This window comes from Chionomys nivalis, chromosome 13 (genome assembly GCF_950005125.1).
Source record: "Chionomys nivalis chromosome 13, mChiNiv1.1, whole genome shotgun sequence".
Taxonomy (NCBI): Eukaryota; Metazoa; Chordata; class Mammalia; order Rodentia; family Cricetidae; genus Chionomys; species Chionomys nivalis.
The window spans coordinates 42602800-42627178 of record NC_080098.1 but is presented as its reverse complement, the minus strand read 5'-3'; the positions used below and the strand labels follow the sequence as shown (position 1 = coordinate 42627178).

Here is a 24379-nt window from a genome sequence, read left to right as displayed (position 1 = left end):
CGAAGGGTGGGGAGGAAACACCATAAGCACAAACGTTTTCCCTTCCCAGCATCTCAGGCACTGTACGTCTTTCCCACTGACATCTCTATGCCTATTTCATCCTCCTAAAATCTATTTCAGGGCTATCCAGGCGGGCCTTGCCTTGCTTCCTGGCCACCGCAGTCTGATTCTCTTATCCTTCCCACACTCCCTAAAGCCAGATGCGCTGCCCTCCCACTAGGGGGAACTCTTCTCCTCTGTCTCTGGATAGAACTAGCTTTCTTTGACCATTGATGTATTTCTAGAGGTCCTTGGTAGTAAATATTCTTCGCCAAACAAGAGAACATATTGTCCCCGGTAGAACAGAACATTAAATGCTAAACTAAAAAAGAGTATAGAAAATTGTTGGAGGCAAGATTTCATACAAAAGATCACTTGCAAGAAGCAGATAGCCTGGGCTAAATTTCAAAGACATTGCCAGAGGAAGAGAAATTAATTGACTGCCAGGATAGGGGGACTCACAAGTGAGTACCACACAGATCAATAGCAGCAAAAGGCAGCTGCTGTCTCCGAAAGTGGATGTCCTGAGGCTACAAGAGGCAACTGTGATCCAAGGGCTGGAGAGTTCTCCTGGCTTCTACCTTATCCTCACCTGTTCATCAGTCCAGGACTACCTGGAAGCCAGAGGTCAAAACGACCTGAGAAAGAAATTCGTTATGCTGTAGAGCAGAGAAAGCAAAGGATGGAGATGGACCTGACCACATGAAAGCAACCTGATTCACATCATAATCCTTGTTATGATCAAGTCATTACATCTATGATAGGTATTTTTAAACTCCTCTTCCCTGCCCGCTCCCCCAAAAAAAGAAAGGAAGGAAGGAAGGAAGGAAGGAAGGAAGGAAGGAAGGAAAGAAAGCTTGCCAAGAGGCAGAAACAGAGGGAAACGAGAGGAGGTACAGGAGAGGGGCTGGTGTAAAGGGCAGAGTTTTAAAACTGGATCAGAATGAACTGGAGGCCTCCCAAGCAAACACTTGGACAGCTGAGCTGAGGGCTGTGACTCTGGGAAAATTATCTTGGAAAACATCTATGCAGTTGTAACCACCGCGGCAAGAAAGGAGCGGGTCTAAAGAGAGACGCTGGTGCCCTCTTCTTCAGCTGACTATAAAATAATTAACCTCTAAAGAGCCTAATGTCCCTAGGAATTCCATGCTGGGGGAAGGGAAAGGTGGACAATCTGGTGCCAGGAGAGAAACCTGCCTCCCAGGAAGAGACTTCACACGTCCTGAGGACTCCTTGGCTCTCCTTTCAGGAGAGACTGGAGCTGAGACAAAGACAGCTGGTGATGGGGAGGAACACAGCTTGACCAGGGCCGGTTGTTATGGATACCTCTGGCCTGCTAGTTAACTTAAGTTTCATGTTTCTATCATGAGTATGAACTTGGGGAGAGGCCACTGGACCTCTCTTTTCTCCTTAATGTGGCCATGTTAGATAGAGATCCTCTGCTTTTCACCGTTATTTGTCTTTGGTTGCTCTTCCAGGGGACAGGTGGCCCAAGCCTTGCCTTTTGGAACTGCCAGAGCCCAGACTTTTATCATAAAGCATCCAGTAACACAATGACAATATAGTCACCAATATAGGTGTCTGCTCAGGGATACTACAGAGAAGAACTGTAAGCAGTTGATAAAGTACAGCTACAACGTCAGTGTCATTTCCCCTGTCCCAATAGGACGTCATTTCCACAAGGAAAAGTATTTTTCACTCTGATTTTTCAGTGTCCTCCTGAGACCCCCTTACCCATCCAGCCTCAGACGGGTGGCGAGTACAGCTACTGCCCCTCCTCTCTGTCAACCACCCACTCCTGCATCCTGTGACTTCCTCCACTACCCCTCTCTGCACTCCTAGCAACTTGCACCGGATTCTTCTGGCTTGGGGAAGGGGCTGCTTGGGTCAGGCTTCCCTGCCTCCCTTCTTCGTACACACGTCAACACACAGGGAAGGGGCCTCTGGACAGCAGTCACAGCTCCAGGATCCGTCAAGTGGGAGAAAGAGGGGAAGAATGGGGAGGGTAAGAAAGGGGGAGACTTGGAGGGTATGAAAGAAAGCGGCAAAATGAGAGAGGAAAGGAGGACCAGAAAGGAAGGGTTGTTTCTGTGCATTCTACCTAGTAACAGGTGGCAGTTAGACACAGGAATACTATTGGCTGATAACTCGCGGCCGACCAATCCCAGGCTCTAAACCACTCAATGGAAATTGTGAGACTTGCGCGCGGAGTGGGTCCGCCGAGGTCTGCTGTGAGTCCCCGCACTTTCAGACTGATGGAGAGCGGAAAGTTCTTTCGTCTCTTCTACAGCAGTTTCTTCTCTGGTGGCGACTGTGCCCACCGGCGGGCTGGGGAGAGGAGAAAAGGCACGATAATCGGTATCTGAGGGTCAGAGAAGAAAAAAGGAACCACAGAGGTTAATTCTAGCAGGTAGGGAAGGGGTGGGAGCTCTCGGAGACCTGGCAGGGGCTGTAGGAGCTTGGGGATGGGGGCTTCGTGCTGTGACCGAAAAGCCGACACCTGGGGGAAGGGCGGTCTTACCTACCGAGCTTTACCTGAGGTTCACAAGGAGGTGAAAAGAGGACAAGGAAGGGGAGGGGAAGAAAGCGAAGGAGGCTGGAGAAGGAGAGAGGAAGGAAGGAGAAAGGGGAGGAACGTGGTGGATGATTAGGAGAAAGAGCCCGCCTGAGGAACAGGAAGAGGAGGAAAGAGGGATTGGGAGGAAAGGAGGAGGTGAGAAGGCCAAAAAAGAGAGCCAAAGGAGGAGGGAGGGGGAGGAATATCAAATGACCGCTGAAGAAACTGGACTCTGAAAAGACAACTGATCCTAAGACAGCAGAAAGCTGCCTGCCTGCTGTTTATGTTGTTTGTTTAAGAGGATGTTTAGTGAACCCACCCATCAAGCCAGGAAGGAGTCTGTCCATCTAAGGCAGAAGTTGGAATGCTTATGAGACCAGCACAGAGACAAAAAGTACAACGGCCATGAGAACCGTGGGTGATTTCTCCTCTGTGCTTCTAGGTTTCCTGTCCACATTTGATCTAGGTGACCGTGTCCCGAACACCTATGGAGCCTGCTACTTCCCTGCAGTCTTGCCTGCTAGCCTCCCTTTTCTTCTTCCTGGTCCTCAGCTTGTTTGTGCTGGTCTCAGGTAAGGCCGTAGGCTTCTTGCTCCCTTCACCTTTTGAGAAAGCAGTGCCTACAGTTCTCCTGACAGACAGAGCTAGGAGGTCTGGAGCTGTGCTGGCTCACCCTGCTATTGTGAATGTATACCCTGGATTTTCCCAATCTTGTCCTAAAAAAATGCAGCAAGAGCCTCAAAGGAGACCTGTAAATACTCCTGTAAAATTTCAAGTGCCAATATTCAAAAGAGTTAAAAACAGATGAAGTCGATTTTAATAATATCCTTTGTCTAATGCCACGTCATCAAATACTAATATTTAAATGCTTCCCTTGCCAGGTGTGGTGGGGCACACCTATAAACTTGGGCAACAGAGATAGGACTGCCAAGAGTTCAAGGCCAGCCAGGGGTTCATAATAAGAAGCTGTCTCGTAAAACAAAACAAGGGGGCTGGGAGTGTGGCTCAGTTGGTAGAGTGCTTGCATAACATGCACAGTTGTGGTTTGAACCCTGGGTCTGTGCCACACGCACAGGAACAAGTCCTTCTGAGCACTGGGTCTTCGGTGTGTATTCAGGGTGACCTCAGTGTTCTGTTCATGTGGGTTCGGGTTTGTTGGTTTTCTTTTGCTTTTCTTCATGGTGGACTTGCTATATAGCTAAAGATGACTTTGAAGAGCTGATCCTCCAGCCTCCATCTCCTGAGTGTTGGGGTCATGGGTGTGCATTCCGCACAACTCAGTATTTTGTTACTGAGGCATTTGCAGCATCATTGGGTGGTTCCAAGAGGTGCTGCTCACCAGCCACAACTACCAGCCCATCTAGGAAGCCCCTGTGGCCTTGAAAAGAACTTGTCTAAGCCTTTTCAGTTGTCCAACCCTTTTAGTTCTCCGGGCCACTCTAGATGAAGACAGTAAATGACCTGGAGGTGTCTGTTCTGGTTTCATTTCTGTTGCGCGGACAGAAAGCAGTGTAGGAAAGAAAAAGGCTTAATTGGGTACGGATGCAGACCCCAGTTCTCCGCTGAGGGAAGTCACGAAAGGAACTGAAGGCAGGACTCCTTGGTATTCCATACATCACTGCCTCCAGCCAAGGAACTTCACTGTCAAAGAAGTGCAGGATGGGCTGTGGACATTGCTGCTGACTGGCTGGCTTCAGGATCACCTGCCTATGGCATGGTGTGTGTGTGTGTGGAGGGGGGGAAGGCCTCCTACATTAATTGACAATCAAGACAATCCCCCATAAAGATAACTACAGACCAATCTGACCTAAGCAATTTCTCAGCTGAGATTCTCTTCCGAGATAATGCGAGGTTGTGTCAAGTTGACAGTTAAAACTAACCAGGCGAGTGCCCAAAGCACAGCTTGAGCGTGACACAAAACTGTCACTACAGAGTCCACACTTGAGAACCACGGAAACAAAACAGACAACGTCAAAAACAAACCTTAAGTAAGTTCACCATTTTGTGTTGTGTTGAATTTATAGAGCTATCCAGGGCCATAGCTTGGACACTCCTGAAACCCTAGAATACCCCTCGAGTACGTTGGAAATTTAATGGCTGGAATTCCTGTCTGATTGTCCTCCTTTGTTGAATAGCCCAATTTACTGTCGTGGGACCAGCTGAGCCCATCCTGGCCATGGTAGGAGAAAATACCACACTGCACTGCTGCCTGTCACCAGAGAGAAATGCAGAAGACATGGAGGTACGGTGGTTTCGGTGGCATTTCTCCCCTGCAGTGCTGGTGTACAAAGGCCATCAAGAGAGAACAGAGGAGCAGATGGTTGCATATCAAGGAAGAACCACCTTCGTGAGCACAGATATCAGCAAGGGAAGAGTGGCGCTCATCATCCACAATGTCACAGCCTATGACGACGGTATCTACGGCTGTTACTTCCAGCAAGGCAGGTCCTATGATCAGGCCATCATGAGGCTCCTGGTGGCAAGTGAGTCGCTCCACTTTCCTCTGTTGGCTTTTCCCACTGTGACCTTTGGGAGGACACTGCTCTCTTGGATTCGGAATCATCACAGACTAGCACATTTCTAGCCTGTGATCCCTTTGATACAGGGAGAGTTGCTTCTTGTGTCCACCTGAGTGAGCTCTGCTAAGCGGTAACCTTTGCTTCTAGAGTGACAGAAGAAAACGTGCAAGGATACCTAAGATAAGCAAGCACTGCCCAAAAAATCACAGTGGACATTTCACGGGTTAATATTAATCATATAGCCCAGGCCAGGTTTAAACTCACTTTGTTGCTGATAATGACCTTGAACTTCTGATCTTCCTATCTCCCGACCAGGTGCTGAGATGGCAGCCTGTATCACCATCATCCTCATCCCCAGATAATCTTGCCTTTCCCCCCATTTCTTCCAATAGCAACTGTAGAGAAAGCAACTGACTTGTGATGAGAGCAGATGTTAAATACAGCAGTAGGTTACATACTAGGACTGTCGACCCCATAGAGGCATTGAGTGAGAGTACTATCTGGAACAATTTTGCAGAGATTCAGGATGGAAGTGGCAATTAAACTGGGCATGCTGGGCAAGGAGCCAGGATTTTTTTTTTTTTTTTTTTTGTATCACACAATATTAAAGGAGGAAGGTTTCCTGACCCTCACCCTGATTTTGCTCACAGTAGAACTGCAGGGTTAGCATGCTTCACTGCCCTGCCCTGATTAAGTCATTATAGAATGTTTAACTTGATAGTGTGTGTGTGTTATATGTGTGCACATGTGTGTTTGTGGTAAATGCACATGTGTATCTATGTGACTTCTTGCATGTGTGTGTGTGTTTTTTTTGTTTTGTTTTGTTTTGTTGTTTTTGTTTTTTAAGACAGGGTTTCTCTGTGGTTTTGGAGCCTGTCCTGGAACTAGCTCTTGTAGACCAGGCTGGTCTCGAACTCACAGGGATTAAAGGCGTGGGCCACCACTGCCCAGCAAAAATTACAGATGTGCATTGGCCGGGAATCGAACCCGGGCCTCCCGCGTGGCAGGCGAGAATTCTACCACTGAACCACCAATGCAACCTTGTATTTTGCCGTTTTGATAAAGTATTTCTTTGTGTAACAGTCCTGGCTGTCCTGACTCTTGTAGACCAGACTGGCTTCAAACTGCCTCTGCCTCCTGAGTGCTGGGATTAAAGGCGCCACAACTGCCCGACTGTGTGTGTGTGTGTGTGTGTGTGTGTGTGTGTGTGTGTGTGTGTGTGTGTGTGTGTGTGTGTGTGTGTGTGTGTTCTTACTTGTGTTATGCTTGTAGTAGCCAAAGGTGTCTTTCTCAGTTACTTCCCAACTTATTTTCTGAGACAGGGTCTCTCACTGAACTTTGAGCTCTCTGTTCCGCTAGACCGGCTGGCCACGTAGCCCCCGGCATCTGCCTGTCTCCTCATTCCCTACTTCAGTACTGGGGTTATAGACATGTGTCCACCCAAACTTTTTTTCGGTGCTGAGGATCCAAATTCAGGTTTTCACACTTTTGCAATAAAGTGCTCCACCCAGTGAGCCATCTCCCCAGTACCCCTTAATTTTTTTTTTAAATTTCCTACTTTGTTTGTTGGATTGATTGACTGGGTGATTTCATCCTTAAGTCTGTTGTCTCTCAACCCTGTGGAATATTTTATAGAATCGTTTTTTCCAGATTGTCACACTTCATATGTGTATGTGTTGTTGTTGTTTGTTTGTTTGTTGTTTGGAGACAGGGACTCTCAAATATAGCCCTGGCTGGTCAAATTATTTTGAATCTTATTCTATATCAAGTTTTTTTTTGGTTGTTTTTGTTTTTGTTTTGGATTTTCGAGACAGGGTTTCTCTCTGTAGCTTTTTGGTTCCTGTCCTGGAACTAGCTCTTCTAGACCAGGCTGGCCTCAAACTCACCGAGATCCTCCTGCCTCTGCCTCCCGAGTGCTGGGATTAAAGGCGTGTGCCACCACCGCCCGGCTCCATATCAAGTTTTATGAGTGAGACTGGACGTCTTTAGCTACTTTGTTTCCTTGGCAAAATCAAATTGAAGATCCACACATGATGGCAAACACCTGCTTCCGCTCCAGTGCTTGGGATTTGGAGACAAGAAGATCGGGAGTTCTAGATCATCTCCAACTCCATGTCTAATTCAAGGCTAGCTTGAGCTGTATGAGAGCTTTGTCTCAAAAACAAACAAAAGAAATCAAGTCGAATACTCTGGTGTGGTGGCATATGCATGTAATTCCAGCACCCAAAAGCTGAGACAGGATTAGTTCTATGATTTTGAGGCCAGCCTGAACTACATAATGAGGTCTATCTCAAACAACAGCAAGAACAAATATCATCAAATAGAACGCAAAGCACTGAATTTTACCAAGTGTTTAAATTTCGTTTCTTTGGTATAATTTACTGGGTGAGCTTGACAAAGAAACTACTCAATAAAAGTTTGTGGGGTATGTCTAAAGGGACAGACATGTCCCATTGCCACATATCATGTTCTCTCCAGCTGAAGGCTTCCAGGATACTCTTCTGATGACATACACTGAGCACATGGCACTGTCTTGACTACCTCAGGTGCATTCCTGTCTCCCTAATAGGTGAATTTGGGGGTGCACTATACAGATTGTCTACCTGAGTGAGTCCCTAGGAGCTAAACACTTCTGAATGTCAAGAGTTGGCATTGTGGGGACACTTTACCCCTTCCTCAAAGGCAGCAGGCGGTGTGGTGAGCACACAGCCTCAGCCATTGCCTTCCCTCTGCTTGGTCATGAGAGAGGGAGAGAGAAAGGACAGTGTCTTTTTTTTTTTTTTTTAAATATTTATTTATTTATTATGTATACAATATTCTGTCTGTGTGTATGCCTGCAGGCCAGTAGAGGGCACCAGACCCCATTACAGATGATTGTGAGCCACCATGTGGTTGCTGGGAATTGAACTCAGGACCTTTGGAAGAGCAGCCAGTGCTCTTAACCTCTGAGCCATCTCTCCAGCCCCAGGACAGTGTCTTAAAGTAAGAAAGTTTTATAAGATTATGGCATTCTGACAAATTCTTATTCTAAAATGTCCACAAGGCCAAAGCAGCTGAGGAATTCCCCACAGAGCACAAAGTGAGGTTCTAAGTTGGCCTGTTTAGGTTGGACAGAAGATACCTACTTAGAAGTCAGATGATTGGAGTCTCTGGCAGGATCAGTGAAGCAACAAGTCTTTAAGGAGACAGAATAGATACAGAAGCCATGACAAGCCCTGGAGCTGGAGCGCAGTTGTAAGTGCCAGACTCCTTTGCTCCCAGCTTCCAGCACGTTTGGCACACTGGTCCCTTCTCTAACATCAGTGCCTTTCTTTCTCCCCATTTTTTCTTTCTTCCTTCCTGACCCATTATCCCTCCATCTTTTGGCTGCATATTCATTACCCTTAGGTTCAGCCAGTTTGGACTTCCCTTTCCTTGGCTTCTACCATTAAGACCAGACCACTTAATATACACACATGAAATACTATTGCTTATTTTATGATGCTAAGGATCAAACGCAAGCCAGACACATCCCTACCCATACCTACATACCTACCAGCCATTCCTTTTGTTTGGTTGGGTTTTTTTTTTTTTTTTTTTTTTTTTGAAACGTCTCATTGTGTAGCCTGGGCTGTTCTGGAACTCACTATGTAGACCAGGCTGGCCTCTAACTCATAGAGATCTTCCTATTTCTGCCTTCCTATTGCTGGGACTAAACCAGCCACTCTTTTAGCTGAGCTCTGGTGTTTCCTTCTAGGCCTGGGCTCTAAGCCCCTCATTAACATGAAGACCCTTGAGGATGGGAGCATCTTGCTGGAGTGCACATCTGAAGGGTGGTACCCGGAGCCCCAAGCTGTGTGGAGAGACCCCTATTATGAAGTCGTGCCTGCCCTGGAGGAAGACTATACAGCTGACAGAGGAGGCCTCTTCACGGTCACCATGAATGTGATCATCAGAGACTGTTCTGTGAGGAACATGACCTGCTCTGTTAACAACACCCTGCTCAACCAGGAGATGGAGAGTGTGGTTTTCATTCCAGGTTAGTCTTCTGCTCTCTGGAGCTCTATCGGGAAAAGGTAGGCTCCTCCGCAAATAGACTGATATCTGGAGTAGTGATGGGAGACTAGAGGATGGTCTGGAAGGATCTTTGGCTCTGCAGAGCTGGAGGCTGTAGCTGAACTGAGGTCACATCCCTTGACACAAGAAGAAAATCACAGACATGTGAATGGGTAGTGATCAACAGCGATAGAAGAGCGAGGAACAGTTGTTACGTTGCTTCATCCTGTAGCCCCACACTTGGGAGGGCAGAGGAACAGCCTGGGTCTCACTACTGAAACTTGACTACACTTGAACTTGTGATCCTCCTCCCTCTCCCTCCCTAGTATTGGGATTTCAGTATGGGCCACCACGCCCAACACATTGGAGGCTTTTAATAAACAATAAACTGGATCTCTGTCCCTCAGTTGAGAAGAAACTATACGCAGCAAGGGCAGAGCAAGGAGGGAGCCATTGCCAGGTCTGGGGTCAGAATGCTGGAGGCCTTTGGAAGGTGACAGCTGTAGAGACCTTAGCACACTGCTAACCTTGGCCTTCATCCACGGGATTCATCCAAGGAAGTCCTGGGTGACCCGACATTTATTGTTTGTTGTTTTGGTTTTTCAAGATAAGGTTTCTCTGTGTAGCTTTGGAGAGTGTCCTGGGACTCACTATGTAGACCAGGCTGGCCTCGAACTCACAGAGTGCTAGGATTTAAAGTAAGTGCCACCACCACCCAGCGACCCTGCATTTTTTTTCTCCTGCAAAGTCAGAGGTCAGCCAGTAAAAAGCCACCATCTTTCTCCCGTCCTCATTTCTGAGGGAGAACCCCAGGTCTGGGACCTGAGGGAGCTCTCCAGATAAACTTCCTCCAAGGAGCACACCTAGTCCTGATGTCCTGTCTCTCACCACACAGTACTTCTCTGGCTCACTTTCCAGAATCCTTCGAGCCCAGCCTTTCTCTCTGGATGGTGGCCATGGCTGTCGCTCTGCCTGTTCTAATGTTGATCCTTCTCACGTCTGGAAGTATCTTCCTTGTCAAGAAGCAACACAGGAAAAAATTGATCTTGTCCGCTGAGAAAGAAGTCGAATATGAAGAAAAAGAAGCTGCACGTAAGGAACTAGGAAAAAGAGAACTTAGTAGAACAGTTGAGTTCACTATTCTTTAGTTCAAGGCCAGCCTTAGCTACGAAGTGAGTTCAAAACCAGCCTAGAAGGCTAGAGAGATGACTCAGAGGTTAAGAGCAGGGACTACTCTTCCCAGAGGTCTTGAGTTCAGTTCCCAGCAACCACATGATGGCTCACAGCCATCTATAATGACATCTCTTCTGGCATGCAAGCATACATGGAAGGAATGTTGTATACATAATAAATAAATAAATCTTTAAAAAAAAAAAACAGCCTAGGCTACAATAGAACCATGCCCCAAAAAATGAAAAAAAAAAATGGAGGAAAAGGAAAAGAAAGGACACCACCCTTCTGACAGGTAGAAGCTTGCACTATATGGACCCATAGAGGCAGCAGAAGGGCTCAGAACTTTCATATCCCAATAACTAGGCTATTGGATCTTCCATTCCAATATGTAAGCATTGCATCATTCGCTTGGTTCCAAGCAGGACCATGTTACTGAACAAAAGCTAACAATAAAACAGTTCACTCACCTGGTCTGTACTACTTCTGATTTCTGAACACTCAGGTATGGGTGTTTTACTAGTTACTGTTCTCATTAGTGTGATAAAGTTATCTGACAGGGGTAGACAAGATGGCTCAGCAGGTAAAGGGACTTGCTGCCAAGCCTGACACCCTTGAGTAAAATATTCAGAACCCCCATAGTAGAAAGAAACCAGGTCTTACAAACTGTCCTCTGACCTCTACACCTGCAACATGGCACGTGCACACACACACAAACAGAGTAAATGAAAAATTTTAAATTTATGTGAATGAATATTTTGCCTATATGTATTATGTGTACCAGATGAATGCCCGGTGCCCACAGAGGTGAGAAAAGGACATTGAATGTCTGTGAACCACTGGGTACTGGGAATGGAATCGGTCTTCTGCAAAAGCAAACAGGGCTCTTAATCACTAAACCATCTCCTCAAATCCTAAACACTTTTGCTGTTTTTGTTCTATTTCGGTTTCATTTGGTTTCTAAGACAGGGTCTTACTATGTAGTTCTGGCTGTCCTAGAACTCACTATGTAAACTAGGCTGGCCTCAAACTCACAGAGATCCACCTGTCCTTTACCTCTGGAGTGCTGGGATTAAAGGCGTGTGCCACTACACCCGGCTTCCTAAACTAACTCCTCTCTCTGTTTCTGTCTCTGTCTCTCTTACATTTATTGGAGGAGGATAGCACACCCTTGCCTTCATGTAGAAATCGTAAGACAATTTGTGAGAGTTGGTTCTTTCTTCATGAGTCTTGGGGGTTAGACTCAGGCTTGGCAGTCAGTGTTCTCACTCTCTGAGCCACCATGATCAAATTCATTAACCTAACTTAGAAAACCTCTCAAAACAAACCTAGGTTTGTTTCTGTGGTGATTCTAAACCCCAAGGTGACAATGGAGATTAACCCTGTCCAGTGGGAAAGAAGGGTTTGGCGCAGTAGGTAGAACCAGCCCCTTATCATTTAAGACAAATTCAAATTCTCTCAGCTGCCTACTGAGGACATTATCTTGTTTCTTTTTCAGGGCAACTTCAAGAAGAATTACGTAAGTTTAAGCTTCCCTGAACTACTTTCCGCTGTGTGTGTTCTGCCAGCTTAGCCTCATGACATTCACCTCTCTGTCACTTGCAGGATGGCGAAGAACCCTCTTACATGCCGGTGAGTGCCTCTGGCATCCCCTTATATCTGGAGACTTCTCCCCACACTAAGGGAGGACATGAACCAAGGACACAGGGCTCTGGAGTGGGGAGGTAGGGGATTGAGGGCCTCCCTGGCTGGAGCTCACTAATGCTGGAGCCCAGCTCTGTCAGGGAAGCAGTCCAGCTTCAGTCTGCCCTGCCGTCTGTTTTCCAGAGGGAGTTCTGTGAGTGCTGCAGAGGTTCGCATACAGGATAGCTCTCCCACAGCTCTCGAAACGTGAATTAATTAGAAAGAAGACATTTCAGTCTTGAGTATTTATTACCTGGGAGTTAGTTAAAATGAGCAGATGGATCCCCTTGTGGCAAAAAGACAATATACTTCCTGGTCCTGATCAGGGACGTAATTACTAGGTGTCCAGAAATGCGTCCTGCTCCCAGGACACACCAGTCAGTAAGTCCGGTGAGTGAGAGCCCAGAGCTTCGCCGCCTTTTCTTCCCGAGGATTATTTCTTTCTTCATGTGTTGTCACCAAGCGTCAAAGAATACAGGCTTCACCAGATACCTTGGCAGATGGACTTTTGCTCCTTAAGGAGAAATTCAAATGCTCCGCAGTGGTGGCGCACGCCTTTAATCCCAGCACTTGGGAGGCAGAGACAGGTGGATCTCTGTGAGTTCAAGGCCAGCCTGGTCTACAAGAGCTAATTCCAGGTCAGGCTCCAAAGATACAGAGAAACCCTGTCTCAAAAAAAAAAAGAAAAAAAGAAAAAAAAAAGGAGAGAAATTCAAAATTGTCACGACCTATCAATCATATGTTGTTACAATCATGGGGAAAGGAAGGAGGCTATCATTCGAACATGACAGGCAAAGTAGACTGACTAGGCAAGATGGTTGGCAAACACTTCCTGTGCCCACAGCGGACACTGCTATGAGCTTCAACGTAGCTGAAAGTATTCCCCTAAGTTTGCTGCACACGCCTCTCAGCTTGGCTTTGGGGGACATTTGCTCTCCTTCCGTATTCTTTGGTGGGTACCCTTATCAGACATTTTAATCAGTTGCCATCTGGTTGAAGGGATGCAGAGACCAGTGAAGTGATCCTGTGCTAAGCCAGGACCCTGTGTAGTGAGACTCACTTAAACTCCTTAACGGACTCATCCATGGGGAGAGTGAGAGACTAAGCCTCTCTTGTTGGTCAAAGCCAAGTTGGATGGTTTCTACTAGGAGAATCTCAGAGATCTTATATTATGGTAGACACTGGGGCAGATTTGAGGATGCTGGAAGGGGAACCACTCACTTCGCTCATTGGCTAAACTTTCTGGCTTTCTTGGAGCCCCGGTCTTCTCTACAGAAGACAGTACTTCTGTACCTAAGAGAAAAAGGAGCTTCAGTGTGAGCTTCCTTGGATCAGAAAAGCCTTCTCTGAAAAGGCCACCCCACTGAGGAATTCCACATTAGCTCCCAGGACCTCAGGGGGAACCACAGGTTGTGTGTGTTCAGAAGTCTGAGATCTCAGCACTAAGCCTGAGCCTTCTTCTACAGCTGATGTGCTTCTGGATCCAGATACAGCTCATCCTGAGCTCTTCCTGTCAGATGACCAGAGAAGTGTGAGACGAGGTGCTTCGAGGCAGAGCGTGCCTGACAACCCTGAGAGATTTGACTGCCGGCCCTGTGTCCTGGGCCGGGAGAGCTTCTCCTCAGGGAAGCATTACTGGGAGGTGGAGGTGGAAAACGTCATGGTATGGGCCATTGGCATTTGTAGAGACAATGTTGAAAGGAAAGGGGAGGCGCTGTTGGTTCCTCAGAATGGCTTCTGGACCCTGGAGATGTTTGGAAACCAGTACAGAGCCCTGTCCTCCCCAGAAACTATCATACCTCTGAAAGAGCGTCTTCACCGAGTGGCCATCTACCTGGACTGTGAAGCTGGAGATGTTTCTTTCTACAACATGAGAGACAGATCACACATCTACACATGTCCCCCTGTGGCCTTCGCTGGACCGCTGAGACCTTTCTTTAGGCTTGGTTCTGATGATAGTGCCCTCTTCATCTGCCCAGCATTCACAGGGGCTCAGGGAGTCACAATACCTGAGGGTGGGCTGATCCTATATAGGACAAGACCAGTTTCTCAGAGCCATGGAAAAAAGCCATAGCTCTCACCTCCCTCTGTACAGCACCTTCAGGTGGAGAGCAGGCCCTACGTCCCTCTGCTCACTGTGAGCATCTTCCAGCTGCCCCCTTCACGCATACTTCAGCCCCATGTCCCAGTTCACTCCTTCGGTCATTCATTTGCTTTTAACTAGGGGACCCAGTCTTATTGAACCAGTGCTATCACACAGCTCTCTGAGAAGAAAGCCGAGAAAGGGAGGGGCAGAGAACTTGCAGCTTCAGCGTGCTGCACTGGCCACAGTGGGCAAGGCAAGGGCAGTAGGCTTCTTCGGGATGTAAGAAGGAGAGAATTTCAGAGGAAGGAGACAGAGAAGTGAGGACATAGACGAAAGAAATGGACCAGAGAGTTTAGGGTGGGCCCCACAGAACCGCTATGGGGAGGGAGTAGCTAATGGTCCTTTGATATCCAAAGCTGAAGATTTTTGTATCATGTAATGAAGATGTCTGGAGTGGGGATCTGCAGACCTACATGTGCAAGGAAAGAGTGAACCATGATGATCTGGATGTAAGCTGGCTCAGACGTCCCTACAGTAAACATTCGGTTCTGAGTCCTGTGTCCATGCTGACGAAGAGTGCCTTGAGACCTGAGGTCCCTAACGAGCAGCCGGGTCCCTATGGCTCAGGTTTACTAGGGGCAGTAGCAATTCAAGCTTCTTAGGCTCAGGATATCATCTTCCCTCTCCTCCTTATGCAAGATAGTCTCACTGTGTAGATCAGGCTGGCCTGGAACTCCTGGAAACCAGCCTGCCTCCACCTCCAGAGTGCTGGGACTAAAGACATGCACGGCCATGCTCCGTTTATGATCTTATGATATATACAAATGATTAAGCTCTTCTTTTGGGTTTATGCCTATTAAGATTTGTTTTGTTTTGTTTTTCTCTTAAGACACGGTCTTACTGTGTAGCACTGCTGTTGAAATCTTGAGTCTCTCGCCCCATCTTTTTTTTGTTCTTATTATCATTCTTTCAAGACAGGATCTCATTATGTGTCTCTGGCTGTCCTGGAACTCACTGTATACTGTAGGCTGGCCTTGAACTTACAGAGATCTGCACCTGCCTCCTGAGTGCTGTAATTAAAGGTGTGTTCCACTACACTGGGCTTCACCCCATCTCTCCAGTGTGGGAATTATAAGTTTATGCAACCATGCAGAACTAATGTCTTTTACTACTTTGGTATTTGTAGTTGAAAACAGAAAAACTATATGTATTAATTTATGTTAAATTAATAAAAATTAACCATAGATTTATATGAATAGTATACCTTATTTTAAAAGCTATTTATGTACTGGCTATCCCCCCCCCACCACTTTTCTTTACTTCTTGTTTTGTTTTTCAACACAGGATTTTGTTAGGAATTTTTTCCTAACGTGAGCTCTCTGCCAACACAATTTCCTAATCAAGCCAAATTAAAACAAGCCAAATTAAGAAATATCCAGGTTTAATGGGATTCCTGCACCAGGAGGAAGGAAAAGAGACCACATGTTCTTCTTTTGGGAGTTCATTTAAGTACCCTGGCATGCTGGGATTTGGAGTCCAGACCAATACAATTCTCAGGCCTGGAGGCTAGAATGGATGAGGGGGGCTGGTGTCTATGCTCCCAACTTAACATTCCAGACTCTTTGGATATTGGAATGACAGGAAATTGCCGTGATAGGCTCTCTAGGAAAAAGGTGTTAACTCAAGTCTGGCTACTTCCTGCAGGTATAGGGCGACATGGAGAAGGGGAGAGCTAGGTGTTGGTGAGTCCACACTCAGGGAGAGGTGTGGCTGGAAAGGCATCCCATGTACTGTTATCCCGGAGATGCCAGGCATCTGTTCCTTGGGAGAGGTGAGAAGGCAGGTGTCTAGGAAGAAAATATTGTTATTACCAAAGATGAGTGTGCCAGGATGAGGAGCAGGTAGGCCCTTCATTGTGGCATCCTGGAAAACCAGAGGGTGGAACGTCCTGTCTGCTGGGCAGACCAAGTGTCCTGAGTAGGTGCCTGCTTGAGCCTGGAGAGATGGTACCAGCATGGGTGTCTCAAGAGCTTGGCAGCCGAGGGGGTGGTGAGGATTATCATGTGAGGTCCTGTCCATGGAGGTTCGAGAGACCTAGGAGTTAACTGTTTGAGGAGTACTCTGCCCCCTGGGGAGATCAGGGCAGGTTTAGAGGCATTAGGGTCCACTGGTGTGGTGGCAGGGAGACAACTGTCAGCATGTGAATGGAGAAGGACTCAAAAAGGGAGAGAGAGGTAGGGTAGGTACCCCACCAGTGGAGGAGTTTGAACTGGGAGGTTATAGTTAAGGAGAAAGGGCCTGCCATAAAGCAGCTCAAAAGGGTTCAGGCTTGTAGGGGAACATGGGGTAGCCCTGAGGTGAGTCAGGGCAATGGGGAGAAGGGAGGGCCAAGATAACCTGAGTTCAATGGAGAGCTTGGTTAGTTGTTGTTTGATGAGTTCATTGGCCCTCTCCACCTTTCCCGAGGATTTTGGACGGTAGGGGATGTGGAATTTCCAGGAGATGTTAAGACCTTCTGACACAAGCTCCATGACCCTGGAAGTGAAGGCTGAGCCACCACATCTGCTGTTTCCCTGGAGACCGGAAAGGCTTCTACCCATCCTGTAAAAGTGTCCACAAGTGTTAAGAGATAACGGAGTTTTTTATGAGTAGGTATATGAGTGAAATCAACTTGCTAATCTTCACCAGGTTGGTGTCTGTGAAGCTGGTGTAGAGACTGACGTATGTGGAGAGGCCCTTGTGGGTTGGCCTGGGCACACATCTGGCAGGAAGAGTGAACCTGTAAAATACGATCTCAGAGATGGATGGGGTCAAAAAGGGGCTCCAAGAAGCGGAACAAAGCTTTGAGGGAGCAACTAAGGAAAACTCCACCTAGTAAAGGTGTTGGGCAAGAATGAGAGAAAAAATTGTCCTTCAAGAATGCAGGGCAGTGGCAAAGTTTTAAGTGGGGAGGCTGCCAGAAATGCACTGTGCAGACCCACGGGAGCCCGGAGTCCTGGAAGGCAGCCGGGTGCACAGACCTGTCAATAATTTGTTCCGATCTGGTCATCACAGAAAAGAGCAAAAGGAGCTAAAATGCCTCTGGTCCCCTACAAGACATCTCAAAAGGACTTAAAGAACTGTCTTAAGTATGTCAACATCTGTTGTAAAATAGTCTTAATTTTTTTTATTACATCATAACTTATTTTGTGTGTGCTGGATGGATGGAGGTGGATCTGTAGTGTAGCATTCTCCAAGAATGGACATGTGTATGTAAAGGCCCACCGGTACTAAGTTTGACACCTTCCTGAAGACCCTTGCTGGATTTGGGGGCTGTGTGAGTGAGTGTTCCAGCAAATAGAAGAACTAACATGTAATCTTGAAAAAACATACAGGAAATTGAGTGTGGTCGGGTTGAATCCATTAATATTAAACAACTCACCATTAATTTGTGGCTGTTGCATTAAGAAGATAAAGCGCTAACCTTTAGTGACATTTGGCCAAGACTGAGTCCAGATGTGAACACTAACTCTCCCTGTGTCCCCTCTCCCCTGCCTGTCTCTGTTGTAGGAGTCTGAATCTGTGCCTGCCTGTGAGGCTGTCTTGTGAATCTGTCCCTCTCTCTATGTCTGTCTGGATGTATCTTTCTCCAGCAGGGGGGTTCATGCCTCTCACCCCCAGCTAAACAGCGCAAAAATGGTTACATGGGGGAAAAATAACGGACACTTTACAGAAATCTTTAGCAAGGTATTATTACAAGGGATTAAGTCACAGATTTAAATTGACCCCAATTAATGAGATAAGAAACATCATTGTTATCAAACATTATTGCTAATCAAGGAATAAACATTCCTTCTCTGAGATTGCTTTCAGTTTCTACTTTAGTGATTCAAGCAGATGATGATCAGAACACATGGGCTCCACTCTGGTTCAGGGCCATGAAAAAGCAGATAATACAAGACCCAACTATGACATCATGTAGGTTGCAAAAGATGATTTCTGGGAAATACAAAATAAGTAAGGTTGGTTACTTTGTCCTCTTAAAGGCAGGTTATGCAGACAGATTGAGTACACAGTAGGCTAGCAGTCTTGTGTGACCTCAAGTGTCCGGTAAGCCCCAACACAAACTATCTCTCTGAACTGGCATGGAGGAGCAGTAATAAAATTGAGTCAACTACATGGCTTTATCGGGAGGGAGATTTTCAGAGATCTCTCAGGAAATCCCTGAGTTCACAACCTGAAAATTCCCTCATTTATTCTCCAAACAGCCTTTATAGCAAAGCATAAACTGAGGGGGAAATTCATTAGAATTCTGTTTCCTAGGTAACCAGGTGAATGGTTTTAGTCACATCTACACCTTTGACCACACCTTTCCATGCCCATTTGTCATGTCTCCCCATCTTCCTGCTCTGTATGCCAGTTCTGTCACATAGGCCTGAATTAGCATCTCTATCCCAGGCATCCTCCATATTACAAAGGAGGAGCAGAGCAACACCCTGACTCTTTGTTGGGGTAGTGACAGCCTGTCTGGAAGGTAGTCAGGGGCAAACTTGAGAACCTGGCTGTCCTACTGTATAAAAGTATGAGCCTACACTCAAGGTGTATTGATGAAGAATGACTGTGATGTCCAGGCGAAGTTCCAGTCTCCTAGAATGGGAAAAATACCTTATCCTATTGCATTGCCACACTTCATCTTCTTGTTTTCTTAAAGAACCAACATGTCAGTGTAGATAGTCACTTGCACAAAGCTGGTCAAGGTGTGATGTCCTGTAGAGGTAGCCCAAAGTGCCACAATCACTGACAAAATAGGCTTGGATGGAGCAAGGCTTGGTGTACACAAGGGACCCACCATCCCCACCCCAGGCCCTGAGGGTCCTAGAACTTGTACTGATATTTTGTTTGTGATCTCAAAAATAAAGCTTGCCTGAAGTTCAGAGTGCCGAGCTAAGCCACTAGTTATCCATAGAGGCCGGGCAGTGGAAGCCCACTCCTTTCATCTCAGTACTTGGGAGACAGAAGGAGAAGAATCAATGTGAGGTCAAGGCCATCCTGGGCTACAGGAGATAGTCTGAAAGAGAAACAGCTCACACAGAGGTGATCCCAGCACAGTCATCTTGGGATCATAAGACATTAATGCCAGCACTAGGGAGGTGGAGGCAGGATGATATGACTGGGTAGAGAAAGGAATATAAGGCATGAGGAAACAGGAGCTCAGGGCAGTCTGAGGTATTTTGAGAAGGCATTCTGTCTGAGGAGTTATAGACACAGGATACCCCATAAGATCTGAGGATTTCATACAGGTATGAACTAGTGGCTGGCCACTCTGCTTCTCTGACCTTTCAGCTTTCACCCCCTTAATATCTGACACTGGGCTTTTATTATTAAGACCCCTTAGAATTGGTGCTGCAAGAGCTACTGACCTCTCTAAAGATGTTAGGAAACAGTTTTCTTTTGGGTTGTTACAGCACCATCTTCCTCTGGCTTCTCCAATGGGATTGATCCGGTCAGCCATTTTGACGGCTATAACCGCAATGTATGTTTGGATAAACAAGATAAGAGGAAACAGACTGGAAAATGGCCATACTGCTCTTCAAGGTAAGTCACAGAAAATGAGGTGGGCGGGTCCACTTTTAAGGGTTCACCTTAAATAAGTAGAATAAGTGTCCCATTAGAGAGACTGTACTTCTCTTCAGCTTATTATTTCAGCTTTCCAGAGTAGAATGGGAAAACAAAGACACGAAATACCAACTGTCTAGAGCTCAGAAGAGGAGTAGGGGTTGATCAGAGAGGAGTCCAGCTCCTTAAACCATAAAACACGGGAGGTCACACCACCAGTTCCCACCCCTCAATGATTAAATTCTAGGAGAAGATCCTGACGGCAAAGGAAGAAATGAGAATAAAAGACAATGTGAAAGGAAATGCTGAAGGCTTGAATCTTTTTTTTTTTTTTTTTTAATATACAATATTCTGTCTGTGTGTATGTCTGCAGGCCAGAAGAGGGCAGCAGACCTCATTACAGATGGTTGTGAGCCACCATGTGGTTGCTGGGAATTGAACTCAGGACCTTTGGAAGAGCAGGCAATGCTCTTAACCACTGAGCCATCTCTCCAGCCCCTGAAGGCTTGAATCTTATCAGTTGCTATGAAAGGCTTCAGTTCTATGCCAGTTGACAGTGATGGAGTTCACAAGGAAATTCTCTCCTCTTCGACTTCTGATTGGTGAAAACCTGTAACTGTAACTTTGCAACAAATGTTTATGACTTTTGTGCTTATACACCCTGCTTCTTCCCCCACTTAGGGCTGCTAGGAAAGGCAAGACTCCCGAGTCCTTGTCCTGCAGCCCTGATTGATCACTGACCCACTTAGATGAGGATTTATTGAAGTCTTCGGAACCCATAAGTGTTGTCCCTCTCTTCTTCCTCATGGCACAGAGCCCACAGGGTGTGACATTGGATCTGCCTTTTGATTTAATTTGTTGGGATATCAAAGGAAACAGGACTTAAGAGACTACAGTGTACACTAGAGAAGAATATTTACTTCTTTCTTAGTAAGAAGTAAATATTAACCTTAGAGACCCCTTGAACTATGCATGTCCCCATTTCTAAACTAAGGTTTAAAACTTCCATTGTTTTGAGTTTTCACAGCAGACACACTGGTGTCCTGGCTAAGTTTTTGTCAACATGACAGGAGATAGAGTCATTTGAGAAGAGAGAACCTCCACTGAGAAAATGCCCTGCACAAGATTGCCCTGTGGAAGAAGCCTGCACATCATTTCTTAGATAGTGATTGGTGTAGAAGGGCACAGTCCATTGTGGGCTGGTGATCCGCGGATGTATTGTAAAGCAGGCTAAGGATCGAGGCAGTAAGCAGCACTCCTCCATGGTCTCTGCTTCAGGGCCTGACCTGACTTTCCCTCCAGGACTTTCTGTGATCTGGACCTGTCAGATGAAAGGTGCTGTTGGTCATGGTAATTGAACACAGCGGTAGAAACACTAAGATGAGTGGTCTCCAGTTTACAGCAATGTCCTAAGCCTATCAACACATTCAAGGTTTCTTAATAAATCACCCTCGCCTCTAAGGGATCTCTGAAACCTAAAATAAGAAAGTTTTGATCATTGGTTGAAACTAGACAAGCCAGTTCCATGCTTAAGAGAATATTAAACTGTACAATTAAACTGCCCACCCTGCACTGCCTTTCTTTCATCCACACCTAATTCAGCCTCACTGCATTTAGCGTCTGTCATGGGCCAAGTGTTCATGCACAAGAGCAGAGCTGAAGAAGATGGGAATTTATTGGGAAAGAATGACAACGAGTAGGCAATGGAGGGGGAGGTACTTTGGGAGGCCGAGGCAGGGGGATGTGAGTGCTGGCAGTCTGTGAGGTTTGGCAGTTTGGGAAGGGCCTTCTGGGAGGAAGATATGTTTTTGTGTGGCATGGGGACCAAGAAAGAATGAGCCCTGGGAGAGTTTGGTGAAGAGGAGTGCTCTTAGACGTGTGTTGGCAGCTTCCTTTCTTCCAAATCAACTTACATTGGACCTGCTAAAAACCATCTGTTGGCTTCTCCCTTGTAAGGTATCACAATCTAATTTCAAAGAGAAACTGGGCAGAGTCTTAGCCAACCACAACAAGCTAAAGCCATTCAGAGGCAGTCTTTCAAAGCAGTTCAACCAATGGAACCGCTGATTCAGAGTTTCAGCAGGGCCGACTTGCCTCCCGTGTGAAGAAGGCAGCGGGAACAAACACGGCCAAAGTTCTTAAGCGTGGGAGACTGTTGATGGCCTGATAGCCTCCTTGTTCGAGGTGTAAATTATAAATGGGTGGCAGGAGACCAGTGAGGGAATGACAGCTGCGCTTGGAACACCTTTTAGTCAAAACACCTTTCAGTCAAATAACTACTTTGACCAAAAAAAAGATTCTGTTAGTTTTTCTCAGAGTGTCACAGACACGTGTTGGCAGTTTCCTTTCTTCCAAATCAACTTTAAGTTCGGCTTGAGAGAGGCAACCTAAGGGCTTCTTCCTATAAGGAAACGCCACCGAGCTACAGCCAATCCGAGGCAGTCTTTCATAGCGGTTTAGCCAATGGCACCGAAGATTCAGAGCTCCGGCAGAGCTGGCTCAGGAAGCGCGTGGGTCGGGGGGCTGCTGGGTGACGGCGCGCTAATTACGAAAAAAAGGGAGAATGTTGACCCTGACGTCCTCCTCCATGTCGGAGCTGTGCGTTATAAATGTGGGGCAGGAGGTGAGTGAGGAAATGACAGCTGGGCTGCGGTGATGAGCGACAGGCCTGGCGAGCCGAGGAGAACGCGCTGTGCGGCCCCGAGGAGCTCCGTCCGGCAGGACAACCTGGTGCAGACAGCTGTACATTCTTTTTTCTTTCTTTCTTTCTTTCTTTCTTTCTTTCTTTCTTTCTTTCTTTCTTTCTTTCTTTCTTTCTTTCTTTCTTTCTTTCCTTCCTTCCTTCCTTCCTTCCTCCCTCCCTTCTCCCTCCCTCCCTCCCTTGCTCCCTCCCCGTCTCCCTCCCTCCCCTCTCCCTCCCCTCTTCCTTTTTTCCATCCCTCTCCTTCCTTCCTTCTTTCCTTCCTTCCTTCCTTCCTTTTTATCCCCCCCCCCCCCCAAACAGGGTTTCTCTGTAGCTTTGGAGCCTGTCCTGGGACTCTCTTTGTAGACCAGGCCCTGCCTCTGCCCCTTAGTGCTATTGCTGAGATTAAGGACCTGGGCCACCACACCAGGCTGTGCGTTTGATTTTTTTAGGTAATACATTTGCTTGTTCAATTATGGCTTGTCTTTTGAAATTTAGGAAATGCTATGAGAAATATAAACCTTGTGTGTTTGTTTGTTTGTTTTGAAACGGGATCTCTCTGGAGCCCTGGCTGACTTGAAGCTTTCTGTGTGGACTCAGAGATCCTCCTGCCTCTGCCTGTCCAGTACAGGGATCAAAGACTTGAGCTACTTACCACCCTTGAAAGAGACAAGAACTTTTTAAAGTTGGCCAGAAGAGATGAAAAGTTTTAGAAGCATAAGCAGGACCATTGTCTGTTTTCATCTGGTTTAGGATCCTCATAATAGAGAAAGCAGTGAATTAGTGTGAGCATAGAACACACTCATACATTTGAGCAGTACCAAAAATAAAGCCTGAAAAGTTAACCTAGACATATTTTATTCTATGAACTCTTAGGTACATTTGTGTTTTGCCTGCATGTGTGAGAATATCTGAACTGGAGTGAGAGAGTTGTGAGCTGTCATCATGTGGGAGCTGGGAACTGAATCCTGCTCAACTAGGCTCCTTTCGAAGAGATGCCAGTGCTCTTAACCAATGAACCACCTCTCCAGCTTCACGTTATCAAATTTTAAGTGCCCAAAGGAGATTTTTTTTGAGACTGTGTTTATGGTAGTTTTTTTTTTTTTTTTTTTTTTTTTTTTTTTTTTGGTTTTTTCGAGACAGGGTTTCTCTGTGGCTTTGGAGCCTGTCCTGGAACTAGCTCTGTAGACCAGGCTGGTCTCGAACTCACAGAGATCCGCCTGCCTCTGCCTCCCAAGTGCTGGGATTAAAGGCGTACGCCACCCTTGCCCGGCGGTAGTTTTGTTTTTGTGAAGCTTTAGTAGCTAGTATTTAAACTGTTATTGAGAATAGATTAATGATTTAAAAGAAGTCCACTGATTTGAGTACAGGCGTTGCCACATCCACGGCTGTCCCGCCTGTGTGACAAAATGCCTCTCAGGTGGTGGCCGTCTCAAAATGAGGGGCTCGTGCTTCCCGGAGCTTGGCCCCAGGCGGTTCCCTGGCAGTCTGCTCGAGTTGAGGTGCCTGATTAGCCTCAACAATCTCATTCACTTTGTTCCTGGCGGTGGTTTCTTGCATTGACTCTGCTTCTGTTCTATTTTTCTCTTGACAAAAACTTAATCTGTTCAAGGAACCAGGAGGCATTTCCAATGGCTCCTTGAATACGGAGGAACTGATGCGTCAGTTCCCTCCCTTGATTCAGGCCATTAATGTTATGATTAAGACTCTGACTCGCTCTCTGGGGGAATTTACATATACCCTAGAACAGAAAGAGCCCATGATAGGAGATTTGGTAGAAGATGGGTAAATTATGAAGGAAAATGTATGGAATGGCATGCGTTACCATTTATGGAGAGGCTAGCCAGAATGAGAAACCCCTGGTGCATTTTAGATAGGAAAGAAAGGCAGGCTATTCTTGATAACATGAAGTCAGTCATTCAATATTGGAACAAACCCTGGGGGTGGAATCCTGAAGAATGGTGTTTGGGTTACCTTGGTTACCTTTAGGGCAGATATGATTTAGGGCCATG

General features: G+C 46.5%; 1 protein-coding gene and 1 non-coding gene across 3 annotated transcripts; one reads left to right on the top strand and one right to left on the bottom strand.

Moving 5' to 3' along the window:
* Positions 1–3083: 3083 nt before the first annotated feature.
* LOC130885657 (butyrophilin subfamily 2 member A2) lies at positions 3084–14077 on the top strand. Of its 2 annotated transcripts, XM_057787355.1 has the most exons (7): positions 3084–3168; positions 4732–5079; positions 8852–9133; positions 10069–10242; positions 11819–11839; positions 11926–11952; positions 13470–14077. In XM_057787355.1, exons 1-7 carry the CDS (start codon positions 3084–3086, stop codon positions 14075–14077), a joined length of 1545 nt encoding a protein of 514 aa, XP_057643338.1. The 2 variants fall into 2 exon arrangements, with proteins under 2 accessions (XP_057643338.1, XP_057643339.1); XM_057787356.1 differs by lacking the exon at positions 11926–11952.
* Trnag-gcc (transfer RNA glycine (anticodon GCC)) lies at positions 6082–6152 on the bottom strand. The gene has a single exon. It is a non-coding gene; the product is annotated as a tRNA-Gly (tRNA).
* Positions 14078–24379: the final 10302 nt, after the last annotated feature.